This window comes from Psittacula echo (assembly GCF_963264785.1).
Source record: "Psittacula echo genome assembly, chromosome: 4".
Taxonomy (NCBI): Eukaryota; Metazoa; Chordata; class Aves; order Psittaciformes; family Psittacidae; genus Psittacula; species Psittacula echo.
This window is the reverse complement of record NC_137738.1, coordinates 51,104,932-51,124,866: the sequence shown is the minus strand read 5'-3', so window position 1 is coordinate 51,124,866 and position 19,935 is coordinate 51,104,932. Positions and strand designations below refer to the sequence as shown.

The window sequence follows — 19,935 nt, the reverse complement described above, 5'->3', positions numbered from 1 at the left end:
AGTTACTACTCATAGATGTGGAGTACAAAATCATTCCTACTACTATGATACCTTTTCACAAAACACAATACAGTTACTGCTAGATTTACATTCCTTTTTTTAATGTTGCAGCGTATTTGTCCAGTGATACATACTGCAATTTGGATTTTTCTAATCTCATTCTATGAAAAAGATCTCTTCAGAATGTTAAGTTTCTCACATGCCTATATGCAACTGTTACTCAAGGTTTGTGAGCTCCGCTCTCTATTGAACGAAAAATAAAACAGATTGAACTAACTGATTATAATTAATTTCAAAGTACAATGCTTCCCCAAAAGTATATACTATACAGTCCTGAAAATACACAGATATGCACATTTTAAAAAATGAAGTTTTGAAGGGCATATTTAGAAATCATTCAAAAGGAGTGTTGGTGCTTAAGGTTTATATATAAAACTAAAGCATACACACAAAGGTACACATACAACTAAAGTGAGTTTTTAATCTTTTTTAAGTGGCAAAATTTGTTTTTTTAAGGAGTAACTATGAAACCTTGCTATTCTTCTGCATAACTGATGGTGTTAACTGTAGGCAACCCCATTCTCGCACAAAGGAAAGTAGTTTGTTGGGGGGGTGGTAGTGGTTTCTTCTTTATTTTTCAGTGAGAATGGCTATTTTCTGGGTTTAGTCATCTCTTAGATTCTAGCGTATATACATACTACTCACAACTACACACAGATAAAAGTTGAAGTCCCTCCTATTATGGAGACAAAAGACATGCAACTGTCCTTTTATGTTGTCCCATTAAATATGCTGCTGAGTAGAACTGATATGCACATAGAAGTACAAGCCACATCCCTCCAGCCACCTGCTTGGACAAAGAATTAGTCGTAATTTATATGATAAAGTAATCCTCAAAATTTATGACAGCTGTGTTACATCTGCGTTTTACTACATTCCAAATGCCAATTATCTATATTTAATGATAATAAATTTTGATACACAGAAGATGATTTCCAAGGAGAGAAGGCCCACAATGCCTTAAACACCAACCCCTCCCCCACCTTACACACCACTTGTTCTAATTTTCTATCCAAGCTTTTTAACGTTATTAAATTAATTACAAGTTTCTCCATTTAACAGAGATAAAATTTAATTTTAAATACTTTACATGCAGAAGAAAAAAAAAAGGCTTAGAAATTTAAATATTACACCTCCAGAAAGCAGCTTGTCCTCTAACTAAATAGACTTGCATGAGTTAGCCTTACCTGGAGCCATAACTTGTTATTCACTGCATCTCTCCCCGTAGCAATGCATTGAAATGTAGCGTTCTGCCCTGCATTGACCTCTACATCCCCCAGCCTCAAGAAATGTGGAGATTTATCTGCAGAGGGGTAAAACAAAAATTACAAATAATGCCTATTGCTAAAAAAAGGTGCCTGCAACATTATTGCCTCCCTGAAGATGCATATTATAACAACCTTTAGCTAAAAAACAGAAACAGAAGAGAGAAAATTATTTGTTTTATCTCTGCTCGAGAAGCAAGATTGCTTTCAGTCCTTTCCCTTCTCCCCTGGTGATTCTACTAACTTTATGTTATACATGAGTTATAATAAAATCTTTTAACAATAAAAGTCAGGAGAAGGAGAACAAATGCCAAAATGTCAGCAGCACTTCACAAAAATTATCCAAAGACTTTGAATTATAAGAAACTCATCATACTGAGAGAAGCCCAATTAACAGGACGCTACTCAGGCAAAATATGAATATACTATCTGAATATGCTATTCAGATTGTTTGCAATGTAACTCAGAGCTCTGTTGGTTTACTAAATTAAATCATTTGTGACACTAAATACAGTATTTCAGGAGCTGAAAAATCTATTTCCCACATTGACAAAGCCCCTAGAAAAGCTCAGTGGCACTACCACCTGAAGAATTTATTAGACGTAAGAAAGCTGACAGACATATTTGAGGAGTGAGCATGTTACACAGGTATTACTTATCCCTTTCTCAAGAACTACTTACGTAGCTGAACTGTTATTTCTTTCTGCTTACTAAAAGCTAAACAAAATAAAAAACCACATACACACACACAAAAAAACCCAAACCCAAACATAGGAAAAAAAAGACCCAGCACATTGGAACAAACAAGATTTAGAAATCAGTAACAAAAAAAGAGCTTATCTGAATATTGTGTCATGCTCATAGTCTGCCGTCATGGCCGTACTCAAGTGCCTTTTGTTTTGGCACTTAAAAAAATATACACAAATGAAAAAAAAAAAAAGAAAAAGAAAAAGGAAGGGGAAAGGGAACAAAAGAAAAACCACCGCACACCAAAAGAAAAAAAAAAAAAAAAAAAAAAGAAAAGAAAGCCAGATACTGAATCTGAGCAGAGCTTTGCTGAGTACAGACATCAGACAGCTGGGCTGGCTGAAATGTAAAGAGGTAGCTCACTCAAATACCATTGGGGTGCTTGGTAGTCTCTGAGAGCTATGGTCTTAAAAGGTTTAGGGTAGAAGAAAACAAAATTTGAAGTTGTCAAGGCAATTTTATTATTCAGCATCATTTTGCAAATTTGGGTTGAGGTTGTTAGACCTTGATAATTTCAGAGAGTACTTAAATAACCTGCCATGAGGTATATCATAATGAAATCCCATTTTAGAAAGGGGATGGATGTCTAGGGGAAAATCAGAAGAGTGGAACAGAACCAAATTACCAAAAAAAAGTGATAAGAGATACACAGTAATAATTTCTTCCTCACAACTTCTTATTTATAGAATATTCTCACGATTGCAACTTGTGTTTCTGTGTGCAGTTTTTCCCCAGGATAAAGCAGGAAAAGGCAAACATAAATGCCTGAAGTCTGTCCACAAAAACAAAGCAACAAAACCCAAGAAGTTCAATAGCCAGAAGCCTTTTTTTAATAAATATCTGTTGTGTCCATTTGGAAGGAAAAGAAAAAAAGAACAAGAGCATGAAATCTGATAAACCTGCTACCTCCTACATGCATCTGCCAATTCAGTTTTCTTTAACCAGTGAGTATACACATTAACATTAAAACCCATCTTGATTATGCACACCAACTCTGGTATGACTAAAAAGACACTCAAGAATTTTTGCTTTTATATTCCCATATACTTCTGGCAGACAAAGATTTTACCTGGGTAGATCACTGTTGCAACACTACATTTTCTCCTGGAAGCTGCAACAAAAATACTATTGAAAAAACAAAGAACATCAGTGATCGAGTGATGAAAACTCACCAGTCTACAGCAATATCAAATATGTCCTGAAAAGACAGAGAAAAATGCAGCTCTTAATCATTACTTACCACAAGGGTAACTCAGAACCTGGATGTCATCAATGGCAATGTAGCCATTTCTCCCATCTGAGACTTCAGCTTCAAATATTACCTGTCAAAATGAAAGAAAAAATGTTTACAACGCTCATTTCTACAGAATTCCCACAGTGGTAAGTGTGTAGATATAAGACACATTGCCTTTTTCATTTAGTTGAAGTTCCTGCAAGGTTTGACGACTGAACAGAATATTTATTACTCAATGTATTGCAGTTCTATACCATTCATATACATGACTTGCTTTGGATTTGCTGCTTACGGCACACCAGAAGAGCATGTTTATTACCTCAATTAACAGCATACTGCTTTCACTCCACTAAACGTATAAACATGATTCAAACCTGAAAAAAATGCCATCACTTTCAGATAGGTTCGACATTGCAGCACACAACTCATTGACCAATTTTAAAAAAATTTATATTCTTGTCAGGGGTCACGGTATAGTCCAACCGTCTGCTGTAACCTTCTGCAGCATAATTGCACAGGAAAACACAGTAGCACAGAAACAGTGCAGCACTCCCCAGTGGCAATGAAAAGAACAGCTGTAGCGTAAGATTTATGTAGTAACTGTTAACTTCATTGTTGCAAGGCAGTGGGGAAAATCGCTGTGTGTGAAGGAAAAGAAGAGGTTGTCTTCACATCCAACTTTTTGTCCTACCTCATATGGACAGTAACAACAAAGAATGGCTCTTGAACTTGACCAGAGCACAGAGCTGTCTTTTACTACATATGTGGCAAAACACCACCAACTGACGAGAGCAAATTTATTGTCAAGATTCATGCTTGTATGGATGAAAAAAAGTAGAATGTAAAAGGAAAATAATTAAAAGGAAAAAAAAATGGAAGATGAATCACAGATGTCTAAAAGGAAGATGTGAAAGAGGAAAGGACACCAGTAAAGACTGAGCTAAAAGATATTATATAAACTTGCAGCCATGATTACCCAAAAGTAAGTATCTGTTGGGGTCTTCTGTACAAGACTTGGAGCAAGGCAGCTGCTGTATATAAAATCTTTCCACCTACTTTACATATCTCATTCTAAGGGACAATGTAAAAAATCAGCCTGCAGGTGAGCAGGAGAATGAAAGCTGTCCACATCAGGTTATCTTATTGGGGAATCTGTATGGCACCTTGCTAGGAAGCAATGATGACTGTACTCTTCAGTCTCCCATCCACCTCCAGAGCTCCTTTTGGACCTCTGATTCACAAAAACTACCCTCTTCAGCAAGATACCTGGCATTTACACAGTTTGGCTCAGAGTGCGGTGTCAGGAACACTTCTGTATGCTTATGATCCACTGACTACATTTCCTCACCCTTACCTCCCATCCAGATATGAAGTTCAACTTATCTCCCATCAAAAGGGGGAGGGACCCCAGGTAGCCTGTTTATATTCAGAACTAATTTCACAATCTCAAAGGGAAAACAGGAAAACTTCAAAGGAAAGGTGGCTATGACTGGAACGTGGTCATGGAGGGCTATGTCCTTTTCAGGAAAGACAGGCCAGCCAGGCGGGGTGGTGGGGTTGCTCTTTACGTGAGAGAGCAACTACAATGTACTGAGTACTGTCCTGGCACAGATGAGGAGCAGGTTGAGAGTCTGTGGGTGAGAATTAAGGGGCAGGCTGGCAGGGGCGATACTGTTGTGGGTGTCTGTTACAGGCCACCAGATCAGGGTGAGGAAGTTGATGAGGCCTTCTACAGGCAGCTGAGAGCGGCCTCACAGTCACAGGCCCTGGTCGTCGTGGGGGATTTTAACTTCCCTGATGTTTGCTGGAAGGACTACTCAGCAACCCAGCCACAGTCCAGGAGGTTCCTCCAGTGCATGGATTATAACTTCCTCATCCAAATGGTGGATGAGCTAACCAGGAGAGGAGCGCTGCTGGATCTCATCCTCACTAACAAGGAGGGTCTAGTTGAAGCAGTAAAGGTTAAGGGCTGCCTCAGCTGTAGCGACCATGAAGTGGTGGAGTTCAGGATCTCGTGTGGCAGGAACAGAATAGCAAGCAGAATTGCAACCCTGGACTTCAGCAGGGCAAAATTGGCCTTTTCAAACAATTGCTGGGGGAAATCCCATGGGCAAGGCTGCTCGATGGTAAAGGGGCCCAAGATAGTTGGCTAGCATTCAAGGATTGCTTCTACCAAGCTCAAGATCAGAGCATCCTGACACGTAGGAAGTCAAGGAAGGGAGCCAGGAGACCTGCGTGGTTAGACAAGGAAGTGCTGGGTAAGCTCAAATGGAACGGGAGAGTTTACAGATCATGGAAGAAGGGGCTGGCCACTTGGGAAGAATATAAGGCTGTTGTCAGAGGATGTAGGGAGGCAACTAGGAAAGCTAAGGCCTCCTTAGAATTAAACCTGGCGAGAGGGGTCAAGGACAACAGAAAGAGCTTTTTCAAATATATGGCAGATAAAACCAACACCAGAGGTAATGTAGGCCCACTGATGAATGAGGTGGGTGCCCTGGTGACAGAAGATACAGAGATGGCAGAGTTGCTGAATGCCTTCTTTGTCTCTGTCTACTCTGCTGGAGGCTGTCCTGAGGAGCCCCGTACCCCTGAGGACCCAGAGGAAGTTGGGAAATTGGAGGAGTTTGCCTTAGTTGATGAGGACTGGATTAGGGAGCAATTGAGCAATCTGGACATCCATAAATCCATGGGTCCAGATGGGATGCACCCGCAGGTGCTGAGGGAACTGGCTGAAGTCATTGCTAGACCACTCTCCATCATCTTTGCCAAGTCTTGGGAAACGGGAGAGGTGCCTGAGGACTGAAGGAAAGCAAATGTCACTCCAGTCTTCAAAAAGGGCAAGAAGGAGGACCCGGGTAACTATAGACCGGTCAGCCTCACCTCCATCCCTGGGAAACTGATGGAACACCTTATCCTTGGTGCCATCTTAAGGCATATCAAGGATAAGAGGGTCATTAGGGGCAGTCAACATGGCTTTACCAAGGGGAAGTCATGCTTGACCAACCTCATAGCCTTTTATGAAGACATAACAAGGTGGTTGGATTATGGCAGAGCAGTGGATGTGGTCTACCTTGACTTCAGTAAAGCGTTTGACACAGTCTCCCACAGCATCCTCATAGCTAAACTGAGGAAGTGTGGACTGGATGGTCGGGTGGTGAGGTGGACTGTGAACTGGCTGAAGGACAGAAGCCAGAGAGTTGTGGTCAATGGGGCGGAGTCTAGTTGGAGGCCTGTATCTCGTGGAGTGCCTCAAGGGTCAGTATTGGGACCAGTATTATTTAATATCTTCATCAATGACCTGGATGAGAGAATTGAGTGTACTGTCAGCAAGTTTGCTGATGACACTAAGCTGGGAGGAGTGGTTGACACGCCAGAAGGCTGTGCTGCCATCCAGCGAGACCTGGACAGGCTGGAGAGTTGGGCAGGGAGTAACTTGATGAAATATAACAAGGGAAAGTGTAGAGTCCTGCATCTGGGCAGGAACAACCCCAGGTTCCAGTATAGGTTGGGGAATAACCTATTAGAGAGCAGTGTAGGGGAAAGGGACCTGGGGGTCCTAGTGGATGGCAGGATGACCATGAGCCAACACTGTGCCCTTGTGGCCAAGAAGGCCAATGGCACCCTGGGATGTATTAGAAGGGGGGTGGTCAGTAGGTCGAGAGAGGTCCTCCTTCCCCTCTACTCTGCCCTGGTGAGACCGCATCTGGAATATTGTGTCCAGTTCTGGTCCCCTCAGTTCAAGAAGGACAGAGAACTGCTGGAGAGAGTCCAATGCAGGGTGACAAAGATGATTAAGGGAGTGGAGCATCTCCCCTATGAGGAAAGACTGAGGGAGCTGGGTCTCTGTAGTTTGGCAAAGAGGAGACTGAGGGGTGACCTTATTAGTGTATATAAATATATAAATGGTGAGTGTCACGAGGATGGAGCCAGGCTCTTCTCGGTGACAACCAATGATAGGACAAGGGGTAATGGGTACAAACTGGAACACAAGAGATTCCACTTAAACTTGAGAAGAAACTTCTTCTCAGTGAGGGTGACGGAACACTGGAACAGGCTGCCCAGGGGGGTTGTGGAGTCTCCTTCTCTGGAGACATTCAAAACCCGCCTGGACGCCTTCCTGTGTAACCTTATCTAGGTGTTCCTGCTACGGCGGGGGGATTGGACTAGATGATCTTTTGAGGTCCCTTCCAATTCCTAATATTCTGTGATTCTGTGATTCTATGGGCACATTCATATGGTTCACAAGGTCCCCCAACTTGTGCTTTGACTGCAGAAAGAGAAAACCTGTGAGGGACATATACTTTGATAGTGCCAGGCTACAATCCCTCTTTCAGCTTCTCTGGAAGTTCTTGCTGAGTTTCTGGCTGCACTGCTCTTCACATTTTTTTTTTTTCCTCTTCTAATTTTATTTGCACTCCAATGCTCTTAAATTACAGAAACCGTTTCATTCTCAGCCTCCTCCTGCCCCTTGGCCAAAACCAGCTTAATAGAAAGCAATTTAGAGTCTAGGATTCCTACTTTTATTTCCTTGTCCAATGGCCTTTCTGACCAGAATACTATTTCACCATGCCCACCAGCTCCTCAGGCACCTTCAGAGAGCTGGCATTTGTTTCCAGTTAAGGAATATCAGCATGAATATCTTCAACTATTTAATAATTTGTATTAACCCCCCTTTTTTATTTTTTTTATTTTATTTATTATTGCTTGTGTGGTGTGGAAGACAACCCAGAAAGAAATATTATAGTTAAAGTCCTTCTGACAGACCAATTTCTTTAAAACAAAGTACAGTTCTATTACATACACAAGCTCTGAAAGCACTTTTTTTCTCAAAGACAAGTTAAGAAATTTGAGCATCACTGTTAAGAACTGGCCTAAATTTATACCTGGATTTAAACTGGATTGTTATTAATTCATTTAGAAGCAGCTTAGGTCCAGTGCCCAAGGAAACTTGGCCTCATGTGTGTCCTTCCCCTCTGTGTTGATACCTTTCTATACCGGGGGAAGAGGGGAGAAAGTTACCTTTCATGGGACAGAGATGGCAATGAATTTTTTCTACCTTTTCCAGAATAATATAATTAACACGCACACTCCAAAAGTAGGAAGTTACCAAAAAAAGAGAAGTTTACATGAAAAAGTAAGATTAAGACACAAAGATCCATGAGAAGGGGAAAGAAAAAAAAAAAAATCACAAAATAAAAATCATGAAGAAATATGGAATTGCAGGAAGTGTACACAATGTTATAGGGAGTAATGCTTATGAAGTAAGTAAAAAGAAAATAAAGTTATTGAAAAGACATAGATTAATAGCTGGTATAAATACAGCTATGAAGCATTAATAGACACTGCAAAAGGTGCAGATCAGTTAAAAAATTCTTATCAGTCTTTAGCTTGATAACATCTGTTCACATTTAAAATGGGAAACCGACAAAGGGAGTTTTATATACAGGGGAAAACAGCACTTTAAAACGCTGACAAGTCAGACCAGAACCCAAGGTAGTTCTTTTCCTCATATACGCGCACACACTACTTGAGAAAAACAAGACCTGAGCTATTACTTTCACCAGAGAAGGTTTATCCTAATAAGACTCCAGTGCTTTGGGATTGAATCCTCCACTTAGCCTGCACTGCTGTTCAGTTTACAGTCCTAGAAAGGATGGCCTACACTTTCATTTTAGCCAGAAAACATTAGTTCCCTGTGCAACTATAAATGTCCTTCTACTTATCACTATTTAATTGCATGCTCATGTAGTGCACTTCCGAGAGATGTTCACTTCCTTAATGCAGAGGAGAGACTGTTTTTGGAGGATGAATTGGACTTACACAGAGCAGGGCTGTGGAGACAGCTATCCTGTTTCATTTGTACCAGCATCATCACAATGAATGAGAATGGGAAGTGTTGAATAGCTCAAGTAAATCAAATGTTACTCAAGGGAATTAACATTTGATCCCTGATTTTTTTACGCAGTTCCAAGGTAATACCCAAATAGTTTGTTACTTCTCCAGATAAAATGTCATGTCCTTGTTTATGAAATGCCTGCACTCAGATGCAACTGAAGATACTGTGTCAGAACCTCCTCAACTGGACATGCTACTACATGTTTAGCCATCTCTAATGCAGCTTTTGTCCATATACTGGTCCATTTTCCTTCTAAAACAACGCAAGCTTTTAGTGAACACTCATTCCCATTTGGGAAATACATGGGTTTACTACTGACAGCATTAAGAGACATTTCTCTTTGTCTATTTTCTACCTGTTTGTTTTTTTTAATGACCCAAATCAGTGACAAATTGATCTCAACCATGCTATATTATTCAAAATTTTGTAGACCTCTATGCCCCAAGTAATGTTGTCTCATATTTAAAGAGTCACAGATTATTCAGTCAATCTTATATAGAAACCATTCCCTTTTCTCTGATTATCCTTCTCATCCTTCTCTAAGCTCTAATTCCACTATATTCTTTGAAGATAATGAGAGCAGAGCCAGCATACTGTAATCAAGATGTGGATGAGTCATAACTTATACAAGAGCATAATATCATTATCTAATTTGTCCTGAACTTCCTTAACCATTCTTAAAACTTCATTTGCTTTTTTTGACCATCACTGGGCTTTAAGATGACATTTTTATGAACCCCATGATCTTGCTGCAATGTGCCAATGGCAAACTTTGAGTCCATCATTCTGTGTGTGAAATTAGAGTTTTATGCAGTATTCATTATTTTATATCTCGTTATCTACACTAAAACACGCCTGCCATTTTATTGCCTTATCATTCACGGTTGGCAATACTGTGATGGTCCTCACAATCACATACTGTCCTTGCTATTACAAAGTAGCTTTCACCTACAGCCTTTTGACTTCACATTGTTCTCTGGCCCTCACTGTGGTCCTTTATGAAAGCCTGTGGAAAGGCACAAATTTTTACAGCATGCCTTGGTGACTATTTCTAGGCATACTGACAATTTATTCATATCTTCTCTTTTTCCTCTTAAACAATTATCTATCTATGGAAGTATTTGTCTTCTCATACAATAGCAACTTAGTTTTACTACAAGCTTTTGTAGAGGGACATAGTCAAGAGCCTTTTGAAAACCTAAGTAGCCTGTATCAATCAGATCACACTCATCTATATGCATGCTGACCCCTCTAAAGGAGTCCAAGGTTGAAAATTAAGTGTATGACATGCAAGATACACCAAAAAGGAGGAAAAAAAGAGGAAATTCTAGTAGTTTTGTGCCAAGCACTGCAAAATAGCACATACTTTGTTTTCACATCCCAGTTCTAAAATGCAGATGATGACAATCACTCCTCACCTAATATTATTCCAGAAATAAATGTCTGTGGACAACTTAAGTACTCGACAGTGCTTGAATGCAATGGAAAAAGTAGTAACTGTTAGAGCAGAGACCCCTAAAAGGATTTAGTTGCCCAAGTTTGATGCTTAAGAGATACTCAAACCTTCACATTCATGCACTGCTCTAACAATGTAATCACCACGAAGACTAAGCCTGCAGTTGCAGCAATATACAAAATATACATCTTAAGGATTGGCCTCACTGAATTTTTAACTTTTGTCAGGATCCAAAAATTTCAGTATTCTGATCATTCGCTCATTTGAGGCAATAATCAAAATAAGCATTCCCAAAGCATGCATAGCCAATGCAGTACAAAATACAGTCAAGAAACAGGGAGAACAACTCCGTAGCTCAAAGCCTCCCCCCTTAGAACGTAATTATCCCTTTTTCCTAAAGTTATTCTAAAAGTTGTTTTCTTGTAAACTATACACCATTGTCACCAAACAGGGTATTTTAAGTGCAGTTTGAGACTTTCCTTGTCCTTCCTCCACTTGACTAGTTCTGACTACTTGCGATACTGAAGAAACCAAGAATCTCCCACAGTTTCGACAGCAGTTTTGTCAGACCATCATATATATGAAGCAATCATCCATACATCAGTTAGGTAAACTGAGTATTAAAAGGTTTAGTTACAACAGAAATGTAGTGTTTTTATTCTTTCCTGCTAAGCTGTAATACACATCACACATACAAGTCTAACGCAGAGAGAACACTGACAAGGAATTTGAGACGCGGGAAAAAAAACCCAAGCCAACGAAATAGTTAGATCTTGTAATTGCCACAGAGCATTCAGTTTGCAACATTTTGTTCAGCTATAGAGGGCTTCTACTAGCTTAATTATCTGAAATCAAACTTGTAAACAAATCAGTTCCAATGCTTGGTGCAAAGGTGTATTAAACAGCTGTAAGTAAACAGGAAGTATAAGGTTTGTGATAAATCGCAGTACAATAAACCAAAACCCAAGCAAACAACGCAAAAAACCAACCAACGAAGAAGCCCACAACCCAAACTTCACCTAGAGTACAGAACTGCTAGAAACCTTATGCTTTTTTCTCACTAGTCCTGATGGTGTGCATTTGACATTTTTTTGGCATATGCCACACCATTTCTTTTCATCTTGTGAATAAAACAAATGAAGAATAAGTTACTTAAATCCAAAAGAAGCAGTGGAGTTATATTGATATATACCATATATTTATATACTTCATACACACCTACTTAATTGATTAATTTTAATTTTTGTCAAAGCACAGTAGAGGGTTGACTACAGATATACGTGAACCTAGTACTCACATTAGAAGTAGTTAAGATTGAATGACACATAGGAGCAAGTTTGTTTTTTAGTAAAGACATTCTGCAGATGAGAAACCAGGAACAGCAAGACCAGTTATAGACACAATAAAACACTAACAAATCCTGTTCATTGACAAGTTTCTAGTTCTATCCAATAAATATGAAAATAGTATCATGTTACAAAAGAAATACCTACTATAAGCTAACTGAGGGAAAGGGACAGGTAAACGAATTTTTACCTAACACGTAAAAATTTTGTTGACATTATAAAAAGCATTTGCCTTGTGGAAGTTACATATAATTTTGCTGAAATTAGAAATCATGAGAACATAATTACTTCCATTTGAGTACTTAAGTAATGCTGTGAAGCAACCTTTGCTGCTGACAGGGCCCAGGAGAATTTCCAGCACAGCAAAATCAAACATTTGGGTGAAAACTTTGTGATCTCAATTCCGCCAAGTTAGCTAACACCCTATTACTTCTTTGTTCCTCAATAATGTACCTCCTGAGATTGCAAATCAAAGGAGTTAAGGGTATCTTCTCAGTAGTATCTTTACCAGCAGAGCTGATCAACTCAGATTCTTTGACCACCATAGAACCACCCAAAAGGAACCTTGAAATACAGCCTACCCCACCCCACCCATCCCCAAATTCAGATTTAAGTTCTGTATTTCCAAGATTCATCTCAGTTCACACTATCTGCTGAGGTACTACCCAGAAAACACTCCTACTAAGGGTCCCAAAGGGTAAAAAAAACCAAACCAAACCACACACACACCCGTCCCCCCTAAAAAAACCCCAAACCTAAAATTTTCTCTTTAAATGTAAGCAAAAACTCTAGGTGAGCTTTAAGAGAGCTACACACTTTAACATACATGTTACAGGAAAACACATAATTAAGGCAAAGCATAATAAACCTTTGAAAAGGACTGTAAAAGAGTTATCTGATGCAGGGAAAGCTAGAGACTTGACTCAGCAACCCTGGAGACCCTAGTGTTAGTTAGGAACACCAGGAAAAACCTCATATCCTTCCATTTATCCATGCTTACTTAAGTTGCTTATGCCAAACATTTCTAGGCTCATGCCTAGAAAATGTCTGGATGAAGCACCAGACACAGATGAGTTACAGCTGCTCTGGTTTTGGAGCAGTAGAATACTTACAGTCTTACAAAAACCCACCCTGCTCCTGACTGACTCAAGAAGTTGAAGAAAAAACATCCTTACATAGTCTGTAAACACAAGATCTTCAACAAACCAAAATATTTGTTTAAGACTGAAAGTTCTTAAATTATTTCAGATTTAAAAATAGTAACAACACTGCATGCAAAGTCATGACTTTTAGCCATGGGAAATAAAAACCTTGATAGCATTGTAAATCATGACATTTAAAGGCTAAAACTAGAACAGTAGCAGCAAGAGACAAGTTAAGAATCAATATGAAACATGAAACACTCGATACTTATTTTTCTGATAGACAAAAACTTTAAGAAAATACTTTCCAGTATGACAGCAGCAGTCTCTTTAAACACGGAAAGCTGCTAGGAAAAGTAGTAGTAGAAGTCTGGCATGATGCCATTGTACTTTTTGAAACCTAGAGCAAAGGTCAGACCTTTTTGACTTCCAGTGACCTCTGGGAATTCCCTATCATGTGGGGAATTGGGTTTTTTTGTTGTTGTTGGGTTTGGGTGGGTTTTTTTGTTTATTTGTTTGTTGGTTGGTTTTGATTTTGTTTTGCGTTTTGTTTGGCTTTGTTTTTTTGTTTTGTTTTGTTTTTTAATAGATGCTCTATCTCAAACCATATATATTCCCAGCAAAATTACTGGTACATCTGAAGACACTCAGTAATCATAAACATTAACCCTTCAAGTAATGTCTGCATGAATACTATACAGATAAATAAAATTCTCAGTTTAGCAACCACGGGATCTTTTCCATACTCAATTAAGAAAAAAAAAACCACAAACCAAACCAAAACAAACAAAAAAACAAAACCAAAAAAATCCCAACACAAAAAAAAAGAACAACAAAACCCTAACCAACCAAAAGACACTTCATAGAATCAAGTCTATGAAGAACTGCAAAAAACAAGCTATTCAGACAGACTAAAATCAGCAGACAAGATTCATAGGTTCATGCTGCATCTTACATATAGCTTGCTAGAACAACTTTTCCCAGCCCGTCTCAGAGAAAAATATCTAACCCTGGTTATTTTCAGAACAGCAGCCAAAACAGTTTGAAGCACCTATGCAGAGTCAATCCATATCCATGCATTTGCTTAATCCAGAAAAAGATGCTGTTAAAACCACTTTTTTAATTCCAGCAATCGCCAAAGTGTCAACAAGTGCCTTGCTTTCTTTTCCCTCCCTTTTCTGCTCCTCCATAATAAAACTCACATCAGCTATAACTGAAGTTATTACTCTCTGTGACTTTCTCCAAAAAGGGTTAACACTCAACCTGCTTGAAGAACAACCCCTCCCAGAAAAGAATTAAAGTGTAAAAATATACAGTGAAAGGACACAATTTTGAACGAACACTCATTCTTGTAAGGGATCCATTCACAGTAGAGTGCAGAAAGATTATGAGCCTTTTCAAAGAATAAAAGTAGTACCTGGCGTATTTCAGAGACACATCTTGACAAAAATACTTTAAATAAATATTTCTTTTTAAAGCCTCAGGCATGGGTTCTTGCTAATAAGAGAACAGAGAACAGTTGCAACTCAGTGGCCAAAGCTATTCAGCTATTCTAGATTATAACAGCGCTAAATTAGTATGTCAGGAAGGAAGCAAACACCAAAAAAAACCCCAAGCAAAACAGCACAGTAACCCCTAATCCTGTGTCGCTATGGACAGCGTGGAACAACATCGATATGTCTTAACTCAGAAAAGTTTGGATAAAATATGTTCCAATATAAACAGAGAGCAGTTTAATATACACAGTTAAACAGATATTTAATAAATACAGATCAAATACTGCCAAAGGGAAAAAAAAAAAAAAAAAAAAAAAAACCACAAAAAAACCCCACGAAAAATCCCCAACTTAATAAAAAAGAAAAAGCAACACAAAGCAATGGATGACTTGTGTCAACAGTAGAGATATTCATTGCATCAGTACCTACCTACATTAATATTGAAACTAGCACTGTTTGTGAAGGAAATTATTCTGACACATTCTCACCAAAATATACTTCAAGATGCAATAGTTCTATCTGCAAATTCTGTATATCATCTTATTTTATCCTCTCTATTCTGCACTAATCACAATACACTGGTGCTGGACAAAAACAGAAGATGAGAGCCATCTGTACAAACAGCTTAGGTCTAAAGGCACAGGACTATGATGTCAAAACATTTCCTTGCTCTCATCCTTGCACAATATGCAGTAAACTGAACTGAATTTTGCAGAGTTCAATTTAGCAGGGGATGTCAAGGGCAACAAGAAGGAATTTTCTAAGTATATAAGTAGCAAAAGGAAGACTGGAGAAAATATTGGCCTGCTGCTGAATATGACAAGGAACCAGGTGACATAGGACATGGGAAAAAAAGAGATGCTGATTGCCTTAATCACTTCAGTCTTTTCTAGTAAGATTGACCTGAAATCCAAGGACCCACAAACCAGGAGGAAAGTCTGAAGCAAGGAAGACATGTCTGAGGACCAGTATATAGTGAAGGCCACCCAGCTGGAAAGCAGTTGACAGAAAATGACCTAGGTGCCCTAGCAGACACCAAGTTGAACATAAGCAACACGTGCCCCTGTGACAAATGCAGCAAATGGTATCCTGGGATGCATAAGACAGTGTTGCCAGTGGGTTGAGGTAGGTGATCCTTCCTCTCTATCTAGCACTGGTGAGGCCTCACCTGAAGTTCTGGGTCCACAACTGTACACCTCAATACAAGAGAGACATGGACATACTGAAGAGCATCCAATGAATGGACATCCAAAGATGATGAAGGAACTGGAACATTTCTTCTACAAGGAAAGGAAAGGCAGAGAGAGCTCGGACTGGTCAGCCTAGGGAAGAGAAGGCTCAGGGAAGATCTCACCAATATGCAGAAATAGCTGAAGGGACGGTGCAAAGAGGATGGAGGATGGAGCCAGGCTCTTTTCATCGATGCCCAGTGACAAGATCAATGGCAATGGGCACAAACTGAAACAGGGAGGGTTGCCTGAACATCAGGAAATACTTTTTAACTGTGAAGGAGTTAAACTGTGAGCACTGACATAGGCTGCCCAGAGATGTTGTGAAGTCTTTATCCTTAATGGAGATATTCAGGAGCCATTTGGACACAGTTCTGGACAAGTGGATCTTGGTGGCTCTGCTTGAGCAGGAGGGTTCAAACAGATAACTCCCAGAAGTGCCTTCCAACCTCAACCATTCTGTGAGTTTTGTGGAAACTACTGACCCCTCCCAAATTTTATTTCACTGATACTAAACAGGCTAATGTTCAGTGTTCACTACATTTCTTCCAAACATTCACATAACTGGATTGCATATAACCCCTTTCTCTTTAGAAAGTGTGAATTGAAAAATGCATGCATTTTACAATTGTTACTTGGTAGATGCACTCTGCCAGAACACCAGCCCCTGACTAACACCTGCTCATTTAGGATAATTCCTGCCTACAAATCATTTGTTGGAGGATAAAAGCGTTATTTGTGTAAGTCACCTAGACTACCTGACTCAGAAAGGTTTGCTAGTCCCCCACTAGAACCTAATATAATGCAATCTATCAAAAAGAAAAGTTTTCAGCTATAAAATATTCTCCAGCAACCTTTTTTTGCCATGACAAGCAGTATCCATAACCACTGAAACTTAACAGTTGAAGTCCATGGAGAAGGAGAGACTCTTTCAAGAGACAATGCAATATACCTCAAATAATCTTGCCCTACCCTCTGCGCTTGTAGTGCAAGCTAACAGAGACTTGGTTGCCAAATGCTACATCTGAATAGCCATAATAAGGAACATGTTTCAAACCCAAAGCCCCAAATCTGTTCAATTAATTCTTATTTGTTTCCATGTGAGAATCCAGGTCTAAAGGATCATGGTGTCCTGGATTATGGAACTGATACAGTAACTCCTAAATTATATTGTATGCTCTTTTTGATACTTTCTTGCTTGTTTTTTGCACCTCAAAGCTGTTCTGTGTTTTGGTTTAATGAACCAGAAGTTTAAGAGAGCGGTCATTACTACCTTTTCTGTGATAAATGTTTGTTTATCAGCAATGACTACAGACTCAAGAAAGCCACATATATATATGAAGGATAATCATACAACCATAATTTACAGGTGGAACAATTGCATGAAGGCAGCAGATGCAAGTTCTTTAGAAGCACATTACAGGAAAGAAATTAAGTATAAAATGGCTTTTCTCACAATAAAGCAATAGAATGCAATTATGTCCACATTAATTCATTGTTCCATAGAAGCTTTGCACAGATCAGTTTGACAAACAACACTTTTACTGCAGTGTGAGTATCGTAATTCCCACATAGACTAGGATGGTAGAATAGCGCTAAGCCATGCCTAATAACTGGTCTGACTCCTTTTTTCTGTTCCTACCACAACTGAAAGAAATAAATAGCTCACGGTTAGCAAAGTGACAGCAAAGCCTATCAAATTCATGTTTGTGAATGAAAAAGCAAAGCATGTGGTTCTCAAGAGCATTATGCATTGAAAATATGAAAACCTGAAGAAGAAAGAGCTTAAACTAATTTATGCTTCAGTATACATAAGCTAATATCTCCCAAAAAATTAGAATACATCTCCATGGATGCAGGATGGTACCAACTACTTTTTTTCTCTTTAATTAAAACATTTTTGTAAAGAAAAAAAACACAAAAAATAAAATGAACCCAAAACCAAACCAGCCAAACAAACAAAAAACCCTGACACAAACCCCACAGGAAAACAGAATCACCAACTGAATCCTTCAAATTACGTTAACTGATATTCTCATACATATCATGTCTAGGGTGTGCACTTGGGACCAAGTTTTGGCAATTTTGCTTTGAGAGGAGCTATGAAGAGAAAAAGACCTTAAGAATGCCTCTACATATACCAGATACACCAGGCCATCAGATACTCAGATTCAATTCCAAGAACTCTCTGAAAATTCTGGAAGCATTAGACCAGTAACTCTGAAACTATTTAAACTTTCACCATTACTTTGTTAGATGTAATACCACATGTCTTACTTAATGAAACCAGAAAACACATTAATTTCCTAATTTCCTAGTTAAAGCAGAAACTTGCATTTGAGATCGTGAGTGAAATATTTCTTCTCCAAAGTATTTCTGCATCAGAAATTAGTAGTAAAGATGATGAAGCACCAAAACTAATGGCTGTGGAATCTGTCTGCAATATCTAGAAGATAAACATCAGTCAGGAATGATACAGATCTAGTTTATCCCACCACTAGACAAGGCCAATATATTGTATTAACTCAGAAGGGATTTTCCAGATACGTTTTTCTGGGATATTTTCAGAGCTTTCAGGCATTATATCATTAACAATAATTAAATACAGGATCTTCGTAGTTTCTTCTATTTATTTGGAGCAGAAAGCTATAGCTCTTCACCAGTTTGAAGTGCTAAGTACAAAAGAGCTAGATGCTATTAAGTAGCTGAACAAAAAAAACTGGATCAGAGTGGAGAAGACAAGTTACTGACGAGTCAAGCCAGGCACATCACAGAAAGATACAAATCAACAAGACAGGGAATTGGGGGCAAAGAACCTCCTCTCTCCCCCTAAAAGCCCTACCTTGAACATACGTACTAAAATCATAGAATCATAGAATAGTTAGCGTTGGAAAGGACCTTAAGATCATCAAGCTCCAACCCCCCTGCCATGGGCAGGGACACCCCACACTAAACCATGCCACCCAAGGCCTCATCCAACCTGGCCTTGAACACCACCAAGGATGGAGCACTCACAACCTCCTTGGGCAACCCATTCCAGTGCCTCACCACCCTCACAGTAAAGAATTTCTTCCTTAGATCCAATCTAAACTTCCCCTGTTTAAGTCTGAACCCATTACCCCTTGTCCTGTCACTACAGTCCCTGATGAACAGTCCATCCCCAGCATCCTTGTATCCCTTCAGATACTGGAAGGCTGCTATGAGGTCTCCACGCAGCCTTCTCTTCTCCAGGCTGAACAGCCCCAACTTTCTCAGCCAATCTTCAAACGGGAGGTGCTCCAGTCCCCTGATCATCCTCGTGGCCCTCCTCTGGACTTGTTCCAACAGTTCCATGTCCTTTTTATGTTGAGGACACCAGAACTGCACACAATACTCCAAGTGAGGTCTCACAAGAGCAGAGTAGAGGGGCAGGATCACCTCCTTCGACCTGCTGGTCACGCTCCTCTTGATGCAGCCCAGGATACGGTTGGCTTTCCGGGCTGTGAGCGCACACTGCCGTCAGCTCATGTTCATTTTCTCATCAACCAAGTCCTTCTCTGCAGGGCTGCTCTGAATCTCTTCTCTGCCCAACCTGTAGCTGTGCCTGGGATTGCTCTGACCCAGGTGTAGGACCTTGCACTTGGCATGGTTAAACTTCATCAGGTTGGCATCAGCCCACCTCACAAGCGTGTCAAGGTCCCTCTGGATGGCATTCCTTCCCTCCGGCGTATCAACCGAACCACACAGGTTGGTGTCGTCGGCAAAGTTGCTGAGGGCACACTCAATCCCACTGTCCATGTCACCGACAAAGATGTTGAACAAGACCGGTCCCAACACCGATCCCTGAGGGACACCACTCGTTACCTGTCTCCAGCCAGACATCGAGCCATTGACCACAACTCTTTGCGTTCGGCCATCCAGCCAGTTCTTTATCCACCGAGTGATCCACCCATCAAATTGATGTCTCTCCAATTTAGAGACAAAGGTGTCATGTGGGACAGTGTCAAATGCTTTGCACAAGTCCAGGTAGGTGACGTCAACTGCTCTACCCCATCCATCAATTCCGTAGCCCCATCATAGAAGGC

At 39.8% G+C, this 19,935-nt stretch overlaps 1 protein-coding gene across 2 annotated transcripts in view; it reads right to left on the bottom strand.

The window, feature by feature from the left end:
• The window catches only part of PTPRK (protein tyrosine phosphatase receptor type K), a gene marked incomplete at both ends in the record, with an annotated part of 410,302 nt that overhangs the window by 216,554 nt on the left and 173,813 nt on the right, over positions 1 to 19,935 (bottom strand). For both annotated transcript variants that reach the window (XM_080614674.1, XM_080614675.1), the window contains 2 exons: positions 1,248 to 1,363; positions 3,313 to 3,394. In XM_080614674.1, coding sequence (XP_080470800.1) covers positions 1,248 to 1,363; positions 3,313 to 3,394 — 198 coding nt within the window. The remainder of the gene's footprint in view (positions 1 to 1,247; positions 1,364 to 3,312; positions 3,395 to 19,935) is intronic.